Source organism: Cynoglossus semilaevis, chromosome 10 (genome assembly GCF_000523025.1).
Source record: "Cynoglossus semilaevis isolate Cse_v1.0 chromosome 10, Cse_v1.0, whole genome shotgun sequence".
Lineage (NCBI taxonomy): Eukaryota > Metazoa > Chordata > Actinopteri > Pleuronectiformes > Cynoglossidae > Cynoglossus > Cynoglossus semilaevis.
This window is the reverse complement of record NC_024316.1, coordinates 13,821,778-13,831,803: the sequence shown is the minus strand read 5'-3', so window position 1 is coordinate 13,831,803 and position 10,026 is coordinate 13,821,778. Positions and strand designations below refer to the sequence as shown.

Sequence of the window (10,026 nt, the reverse complement as noted above, 5' to 3'; positions counted from 1 at the left end):
GGAGAGAGAGAGAGATGTGTGTATCTTTTGTCTCTCCCGTGTGTGTGTGTGTGTGTGTGTGTGTGTGTGTGTGTGTGTGTGTGTGTGTGTGTTGGCTGGCAGCTTCATTGACCTGCTACTGCTCCTCCCACAGACTGTGTAAATACAAAGACATAAAAAGTGTCAAGGCGACTCCCGGGACGCAGCACACACCTTTTCAAGTGGACACACCCACGACTGTGACAAAGGTGTGATGTAGGTCAACGACGGCGACCGCCGTGTTTGGGTGTCCACGCCGCGCTGTCGTCCTTCCACACAAAGACGATTGAAACTTTTATCTAAACCCACTCTTCACTCGTTGACTTTCCCGCTCTCTCGCCTTCTTTTCATTCTTCGTCCTCTTCATGATTCATGCATTAGGGCCAAAGTGGGCGGAGCTTTGTCTCTTTAAGACCAATTTATCATAAACTATCTCTGTATTTGGTGGCTGCACCTTGAGACACATGCCCTGTGTCGGGGCAGTTAGTTCTGCCTTAAAGCCACATCCCATGTTTGCTGGTTCGATGCCAGGTCTTGGAATAAGAAGTGTGTAAGTTTTGCCTGGTGATTTCAGTCCAGTCCTGACACAGACAGGGGGGTTTTTTTGGTCATATTTAGACAGGGTTGATTCATCGCTCCCCTGTGATTAGTCAGATTCAAAATGTTATTAAACTGTTTGACAATTCTATTTAATAATTGTTTGTTTCTGGATGTGGCCCAACAGTGGACAGCTGGAGACTCTGGGGTGTGACCCCGCCCTCTACTGATGAACGCTGGGATTGGCTACAAAGATGAGTGTAGTATCCCTTCTTCTGCGACTGTCACTGAGACTAAAAAGACAAAATGTCCTCCACCAAAAAAAAAAAAAAAATGAAAAAATGGACGTCCTGCATCGTGACCCAAACTTTCACCTCGTAACGAGGAAGTACTACGTATGTGAACATGAACTGAGCAGCAACAAACAAAACTGCAGCCTTTTACCGTCAGTGTTGAAACTCACAACATTCAGTTCCTCAAGGAAACACCACACACACACACACACACACACATACACACACGTTTGGTCTTTTCCACAGTCCACTGTAACATGATCTGTTTGTGTTTAGGTTTCATTCTCCATGACACACACACACACACACATCCATACACATATTTGTGTGTCCAGGTCGGTCTGAGGTGGACAGGAAAGACCCTGGAATTTTTTCTTCTTCTTATATTTTAGACTCTAACAAGTTCAGAAGTTTCCACCTGGACTTCATTTTCAGAAGTGCTTTGCTGCTCTGGCCAAGGCATGTAGGCAAGTGGCCAAGGGCGCCACCTGCTGGAGATAGAGGGCATGCTGTATCCCCTTAAAAAATACTTAAAACAAAGAAAGAATCGCTTTTAGCTCCTCCGTTTACCAGGGTCACCACAGTGGTTGTCCAGATTTGTTGACCTCTGTTGAATCAGTCTAACGTGGGATCTGTTATCAAGGTGATCGAATCTTCAGGTGGAAAGTGGGGGTCCCCACCCAATAAAAGGCTAGAGCCGCCTCTGGACTGGATCTCTACTCTCTCTCTCTCTCTCTCTCTCTCTCTGTCTCTCTCTCTCCAGGTGACACAGGTGAACAGCATCTGTCTAATCAGCTGACCGTGATATAAGACCTTCACTCGTGGTCGTTCGTGTTTTTTCTCCACTGACAGCAGCGGGCGTGTGTTTGGTTGTTAACGATTATCGAACGTTACGATGTTTATTTGTCCTTTTTGCTCGTCGCCTTGTCGGTTTGTTTCTTTGTTTTCGACCGTTACTTGTTTGTGGTTTATTTTTTTATCTCCACCTTGGAGAAGTCGAACCCGCGAATGTGGAGAAGTTTTCCTTGTCTTTCTTCTTATCCACTGAACACAGTGGGGGAGGAAACCGACTCCACGAGTAGTCGGGGTTCAGATGCGATAAACGCGGCTCCTGCTACTAATTCAAGGCCGAAGACAACGGTTCTGTTGTCAGATTTTAACTTTTATATTAAAATTAGTCACTTAGAACTGCGTTTTAAGAACCGTATAAACGGACCACGTGACAAATCGGGTTGAGACGTAAAATGTAATTGCTTAAAAAAAAGAACCCAAAGTTTTCCTATTGCTACCGACGTAAAATGTAATTGCTTAAAAAAAAACCAAAGTTTTCCTATTGCTACTTCCCCCTCTGGTGGTGAGACAATGTCAGCTCAAGAGGTTAACGTCAATAAAAACCACAAATGTCGTTATTTTCAACATTTAAGAAAAAAGTGTTTTTATTTGGCTGTTGTTCCTTGTTAAACGAGTGCCTTTTTTCTCTACCCATTCTGTTTTCCCTCCATTTTGGCTGTTTTTTTTGGTCCACTCATCACAATCCTCATCCAGGATTTTTCCCACTCCTTCCAGTCTTTCCTCTTACATTAGGTTTTCTCCCCCGTCCCCCCCTAATGTCCACTAAAATAGACCAGTCGTGTTTCCACAACAAACAGAAGTGAAGCTTCCTTTACGCTGCCTTCTCACCACTTCTTCCACCTGTCAACAGGTTACCGATACCACTGAGGTTGTGGAAAAGTTTTAAAATGTTTTGAAGAACAAAGAACACATTTACTCAACTGAAAGTATTTATTCTTAATAAATTAACTTGACTGTGGAACTGTGGTGAATCGTTTAAATATCAGTATTGAGAAAGATTTGTGTAGAAATATTGAAGTATTTGGAGGGAAAAGATTTCCAGTTTTAAACAATTTTTTTTAATAACATGGAATTAAAATAAAACTTTTTTTGCTCATAAATGTGCATTAGTTAAAAAATATAAAATGACTTATGGATTATATGTATGTCTGGAATTTCAACCATCTTGTTGGGATAGTAAATAAAATGCAGTGAATGCTGATTTTCATTCAAGAGCAAATTTAATAGATATGTTAAGGGCAAAATATCTGGCAGCAAACAGCAAAGAAAGAACACACCAACTCTTAATAAACAAGTGTGATTCACATTTGTCCTTAAGCTTCATCTCGCTTTAGAAAAAAAAAATATACAAGTGTTGCATAGAAAACAAATTAAACCAATAACTGGCAAATATATTACATAATTGCTCTTAACTTTTTTAAATATAAAACAAAAACATACAGAAATCATAAAAAAATATTCTTAAATACATAAGTCATTCCACTTTAGTCCGTTTGCATCACTGCAGGGTTACATTTACATCCTCTTCAACAGAACTGGAAAAGAAAGAAAGAAAGACTTTGATTACACAGTCAGCAGATACAGGGATTAAAAAAAAGAAAAAAGTCAATGCAGAAGATAATGACAGTTGTTGTTGTTCAGGAACACTGATGTGTGACTACAACAGCACAGGACTCAAACCATAAGCTTTACAATTTGGGTGTTTCGCCTTGACCTAGAAGTAGACACTAAATAAGGGAGGGACGGGAGGTCAACGAGACAAGAACAAGAAAGAAGGTAAATATGGAGTCAAAGGGACAGAGGTGAGGGTGAGAGGACAGAGAAGGAGGTGAAACAGGTAAACAAGAGCAAACACTTCCTCACTCTGAGGAAAGGAGTGAGCAAAAAAAAAAAGATGTGAAACGGAGGAATAACAAGAAATGACCAAGTTAAATGTTATAAGTGGTGAAGTTTGAATACACGTGATTGTGAAGGGTTACAAAAGTCAATTTTAAGGATGCAAATAGGAATTAAACTAAACCGGTCTCTGCTGCCATCTTGTGGTACACCTTCGCAATTGACCTTGATTTGCAGTAAATAGTAAATGCAGCATTTTCTTTGTTTTATGACCATTGTATGACAATGGATGAATATCCAAAGTTTTCTGTTCTACTGTCCTCTGAAATATTTTTAAAACAAAGGTGGAGGAAATATGTGCACATATTTGAATGTCATCTTAGTTTCAAACTTATTAGTATATATGTTATGAACCAACACTATGATAACTGTGTACGATTTACAGGGATTATCTGTAATTTCCACTGACATTTTTTTTGGAACCATAATAAATAACAGTGACTTAAATGTTTACCTTCCATCTGTTTCCACAGCTGTTACAAAACACATAGGTCGTCATCGGCTCGTCAGCGCTTCGAATCTGCACCTATAAGACATATACATATATATATGTGAAACGTATGGTCAAGTTCATCAGCACAGCCACTTGGTGTGCTGGTGCACGTCTCTACCTGAGTGTACGTGCAGCTCTTCCCACGACACTTGCTGCAGGTGAACATGTCCGTCTCCGTCCCTCCCACCCTGGACAGCTGATGCTCTCTGATGGACTCCTTGGTCAGTATTTCTCTGATCTGCTTCAGTTCTGCACTCGCCATTTCCTACAGACACACACAGATATTTGGCATGTTCGAGTCAGTCAGCAGTAGCGTTTAGAACAGCACAGGACTGCGACATAGATCAAACCTGTGACTGACCTCGGCGCTCATGGAGGCGATGCGTTTAGGTGATATGTTTCCAGAGAGGACGTTGCGGCGCAGCTCAGGGTTTTTTTGGTCCTTCAGATTTGAGATTCGACTTCGTAGTCGGGTTTTGTATTTCATGTCTGTTGACTTAAATTCTTGATAGATCAGTGACCACGGCGAGCAGTTAAAGACACACATCTAGACATGTACGACACAAGACAAAATACAGACCAGAAGTGTAGAGCTGTGGACTACAATTTACTGGGCAATCCTCTGATCACATGCCAGATTTGATCAACTAGTAGGCCACAGATATCGTCATTAGAAGACAGTTATTACTAACCGGCCTACAACAGTCTTAAGGATTAATATGTTGAGTCACATTTAAAAAAAAAGATCCATGGCATCTTATGTCTCCTTTAGTCTACAATTCTTGCCCTTCTTTACAGACACACAGAAAAACTGAGAACAATTTTACAGTAGATTATGTTCTAATCTCGCAGTACACTGCCCCCCTCTGGACGCTTTTGTTAAAATGCTGAAATTTGACTTTGGCAAATGAACAAAGGTGACATATTTGTATTACTTTTTTGATGTTTAAATTTGTGAGTTTCATTGGAAAATTAACTCACTCTTTGTGTTTCAGAAAAAAAGGTTTTGTCCTGTGAGAACTGTCCAACCAATGAGGAGTGAAACAGGTTCATGATGTAAAAGGATATGTTCTTCGATTTGTGCTGCGAGGTGTTCACAGTCCACGTCGATGCTCTTGTGGTCATCTGAAACATACACTGGCTTTAAAATAACTTCTCCCAAACACCACCTCGATGTTTCAATAAAACCACCAAAGTGTTGGCTCAGTGTCTGGGCTGAAGTAATGCTCAGTGGATTTAAACAAACACGTCCTCACTGTCTGTCTGCAGCGCAGCCACCAGCAGCTCTCGACACTTGTTCCGGACATTGTCAGTGGTGACGGCGGCCGTTGGGAAGGTGGTGAAGCGAGACGAAAGGGTGGGTGTGTCCACGGACTTTTTACTGCTGAGAAGGTAAAGGTTTATGACAAGGATCTGGTTTGTTTGAAGACAAAACTCCATCAGTTGTTGTTTGAGGACGAACCTTGTCTCGCTGCTCTTGGTGTCCTTGGAGGTGGAAGACGTGGACACCGGAGAACCCTCTTTCTTCTTCTCCTCAGACTTCCCTTCATCTGTGCGAGGACAATGACACACAAATCACACTAACCACATCATCAGTATCTAACGGGTGATGTTGCTGAGACTTAAATACTTGTAAACTTAACCAAAGGCATTATTTATTGTAGTAACACACACAGACTTAACCTACCTAGCAGTTTCTTCCAAGACTTAATGAGAGCTTTGGCCAGAGTCTGAACCTCTTCCTCTGAACTCTGTTTCCTCACGGCATTCACCGACATCCCGACTCTGGTGGACTGAGGTTTTTGGGAGGAGGAAAACAAAGTTACCACGGCAGAGCAAATGATGTGAGACAGTCAAGTGCAGGTTGTTATCAGTCTCTAATTGTGTTGAATCTTTAGGGTCCACTTGACTCGGTGTAGCAGTGACACAGCACGGTCAATTTACCTGCAGTGTTTCCAGAGACATCTTTATGTTCTTCAGTTCCCTCAGCAGGTCCAGAGCGCCATCCTGTAAAAACATCACACGTCGCTCATCGCCTAACTTCTCTTCCTGTTGAAGGTTGGGCCCGTGTTGTGGGTTTTTCCCTGCTTTATGAAATCAACATTTTGTATCACATTTCGTATCGCAAAGACAGGTTGTCTCATGTTGGAGGAGGGGTCACCAACCGTTCTGAAACTAAGAGCTTGTTCAGAGGCACTTAGTGATATGAAGAGCTACTTGTTTGATACAGACTTCCAAAACAATGTAATAAGTTAGTTCTGGGACATACAATAGCAGACACTCTTCTTACCAACGTCATTGCACCCATTTGAATATCACTGCAAGTGTAACTGATTCAAAAAGCACAGTTAGAAACTACCTGTTAATACTTTTCTGGCTGCAGTACCACTGTTGACCAGTATTTTATTAATTCTGTCAACATATTCTCAATGACTCTTGTGAATTACGGTTTTAATTTTGTAGCTAATTAAATGGGAATGTGAAGCCAATGGACACATATGCATCTCGCTACCGTGGATCTCCCAATAACAGCCTGTCCATGCCCATGAAGCACGTACAGTGACGTCAGTGACGTCAAAATGTGTTCAATTTTTACATGGTAAAAAAGTTGAGTTTCAGTGAATACGTCGTTCAACTACAAATGTTTTGACTGTGTGTAAATTAATTAGAATTTCCCTTTTGTATTTTACAGGTGAACACATTGAGTGTAAATACTGTCCACCATTTTAATATAATACAATGCAATGTTTTTGTTAAAATATTTTGTGTCTGGGTATCTTACGATAGGACCCTAAACATATAAACGACATTTACGAGCTGCGGTTTAAAAATCTGGCGTGGAGACGATCAGCTTCAGCTGCGAAATCTGGCAGCTGCAAACTCATTCGCTAACGTGATTTAACTCTAAACTACTTCCTGATTAAAACAAATAAGTTAATTGAAACCACAAAACGCAGCATCATCACCAGTAGCAGTGGAGGAAAACAACTCCAGCACAGAACCGAGTGAAAAACATCCTCACTGCTGTTTCCAGAATTTTCCGCCCCACAGCAGTTAAAGGTAAAAAGCACCTGACGTCGTTTTACTGCAGATGCCGCAACTCTTGGCGCCACTCACCGTGTTCTTTTTATGCACCATTTTATCCAGTTTTTTAGCAATGCGCTCCACCTCCTGGTTCTTGGACATTTCGAAGGTAGATTTTATGCAGCAGTTCTGTTCCTAAACGGTGAAGATAACCTTCAACAACCCACTGATGTGGAATAAAAACTCTCCCGTTGCTCCCCTCTTTCTCCCAACGCTCACAGAGCCTCTCCTCTCAGTCAATGTTGCCAGATCTCGCGAGAGAAACAAAGAAACAAGCGTACATTAACAAACCAAAGAGAACCGATCTCCCGCCATCAAAATAAGATAATGAGATTATTTATATAAACAGATGCATGTGTTACCTATTACTTACAGTTATTTACTTAAAGACACAATGGACCTAAGAATAGTTGTGTTGAAGTTTAGACCAAAATGTTGATTTTCCTATTTTTCTTTCATAAAAGTTCAAATAAAGTAAGTTGTATTTTGTGTACATTCAAAATTATGTTGTTTTTTTTTAAATTATGTATTTAAGCAAAATATTATCGACGTGGATGCACAGCTTGCTTTAAGGAGACTTGTATGATAATTTTATTTTGAAAAGGCCTTAGAACCAATTCTGACCGGAGGTCAAATCCAAACCTAAAGTGCCTTAAAGCTATGCTGTCAACCCCAACTGCACCCCTCTGGTTCGTTGTTGATACGACTGCATGCTGGGAGTTGTAGTCTTCTTCTGTAAGATTTAGCAACATCATTTGGTGAACTTTGTTTAAATTTTAAAGTCTTCATCTTGTCATTTCTATTCAACTGTGTGAAAAAAAAACATGCTGTGACGATCAGTCTTAAACAAGATATAAAAAAGAATTTATTTTGTCCACTGCAGGCTACTGTACAAAAACATGGCTGTCCAACATGGCAGCCCCCATAGGAAAATAACGACTTCTCGGAAAATAAGAACAGCATAATCTGAGGTAATAATAAAGTTTCCATTGATTCTTCATCCTCAGGGTTTAAATTAAAATATTATATTTTAAAGTTCTACAACCAAAATTAAGTGACAAATAATTTAAACAAATGTTATAATGAATCTGACCTATCTATCTATCTATCTTTGTGCCAAACTCCACACAGGAAGACCGTCAAAGGCTCGATCGATGATCTTTTTGATGTAAGGCAAGAGCATCGACCATCCTATTGGGTCGATGCGTATTACTGTTTAATGATAACTAACGAACAGGGAAAAATAAGCAGAAAAATTTAGTTTTCTCCAGAAAATGTGCCGCACATGTACTTGCAGCTCTCTTCCTGTAGATGTCAGTGTTGTTGAGTATATCTGTGCTTTTGTGAACGCTGTCATGACCAAAAATCAGAATGTTTCTGATAATGTCATAAGTTCTTGAACATACGCCCAGCCAAAATTCGTATGTGATGACACATTTAAGTTCACATCCGGAGGTGTTTTGTAGGTTTTGTGTGTTCCAAGCTGTTGGCTATAAGACAATGAAAGACAATTTGTACCCACATATGGCTGCCAAAATCTGCTAACTCAATGTTAGCCTATATGTGGTGTCATAATCTTTCTGTGATGGTCATAAACTTTACTTGAAGGGAGTATGCTAAAGTTTTATTTGAAAAAAAAACAACTGGACTTTTCTGGTTAAGGTTCAGAATGGATATTTAAAAATACCCTTGCACAAGATGTTTAGTAATATTACAGAATATATATCAACATCATGTGTTAACAGGTACTGCCCTAATCCATCTCACATTAATTAAAACAAACAAACAAACAAACAAAAAAAACATGTTGAACAGCTTTTGCTTTTAAATGGATTTTAAAACTTAGGGTGTGTTGATTTATGTCAGTGTGGTCCAAAATAAATAAAACTGTCCCAAATATGTCAGAAAATGAAGAACAGATTATTGTTTAACAGCTGCCTGCCAGCGACAGCTCACTGAAGTGGTCCACTGTAGCGGTTCTGACTCCCTCTAAATTTGAATCAGGCTGTCCTTTTTGCATTTGATACTAGTTAATAATTCTTGGATATTTTCTGTGTACTGCCAGGAATCAAAACTGAGCATCTGCAGAGCAGAGCAGTGTGTGTGTGATCCTGGTGCAGCTATAGTTGTGGGGACATTTTTCAAGGTCAAATACTGCTGTGTTGTGGTGACACGTCATCTTTGTGGGGACATATTGCAAATGAGAGGTTGTTTAAGATTGGCCAGACTAATTCTAGTTTGTCTCACTAATTAATCAAGAACCCATTTTTATTTTATTTCCCTTTCAAAATATATACATTCTGGTGTCATTCGCATCTCTGCTGATCATTTTATTGACTCATCTTTCTCTAACTCTCTCATCAATTTATTTTAAATTGAAATCTAAATATATTAATTATATTTATGTTTTTTATTTTTTCATTTTCCCAGCTTACCTCCTTCTCACCTCTGTTCCTCCTAAGAAATGTATTGAATATTTCTCTCTTCCGCTGTCTCCCTCTGCTGGCCAACGTGAACACCATCTTTTCGTCATCATTTTGTCTTCCTCTCGTCACTGTGTTTTGTGTTGTCCTATAGTCACTCGTTTATCCTTTAAATATCATAAACCGTCTTCTCTTCCTCCCCTCGTATCCTATCACCTCTTTTTCTCCTTTGTCTTTTTTTGTTATTTTGTCTTCTTTCCTTTTCTCTCAACTCCTCATCAAAGATTTGCACAAGACATTTTCTTGATTTTTAACACATGTAAAGTTCAAGAACAAATCTGCTGCTCATCGAGCCTCCAAACCTTTGTTGATGACACTCTTTTTTTGAAGTTTTGTTTTACAAGGCCCATTAAAACTGTGGTGTTCCTTT

At 39.8% G+C, this 10,026-nt stretch overlaps 1 protein-coding gene and 1 long non-coding RNA gene across 4 annotated transcripts; one reads left to right on the top strand and one right to left on the bottom strand.

The window, feature by feature from the left end:
- Window positions 1–2,901: 2,901 nt before the first annotated feature.
- tcea2 (transcription elongation factor A (SII), 2) lies at window positions 2,902–7,457 on the bottom strand. Of its 3 annotated transcripts, none has more exons than XM_025059712.1 (10): window positions 7,207–7,457; window positions 6,034–6,173; window positions 5,777–5,882; window positions 5,552–5,639; window positions 5,346–5,473; window positions 5,158–5,214; window positions 4,451–4,605; window positions 4,208–4,354; window positions 4,051–4,122; window positions 2,902–3,235 (listed from the first exon to the last, which is right to left on the bottom strand). In XM_025059712.1, exons 2-10 carry the CDS (start codon window positions 6,106–6,108, stop codon window positions 3,227–3,229), a joined length of 837 nt encoding a protein of 278 aa, XP_024915480.1. In that variant the 5' UTR covers window positions 6,109–6,173; window positions 7,207–7,457; the 3' UTR covers window positions 2,902–3,226. The 3 variants fall into 3 exon arrangements, with proteins under 3 accessions (XP_024915480.1, XP_008317151.1, XP_016891111.1); XM_008318929.3 differs by having other exon boundaries at window positions 6,034–6,096; window positions 7,207–7,456; XM_017035622.2 differs by having other exon boundaries at window positions 5,346–5,470; window positions 6,034–6,096; window positions 7,207–7,456.
- LOC112487656 (uncharacterized) lies at window positions 6,134–9,999 on the top strand. The gene is made up of 3 exons (XR_003050965.1): window positions 6,134–7,149; window positions 8,057–8,144; window positions 8,305–9,999. It is a non-coding gene; the product is annotated as an uncharacterized LOC112487656 (long non-coding RNA).
- The last annotated feature ends 27 nt before the right edge of the window (window positions 10,000–10,026 follow it).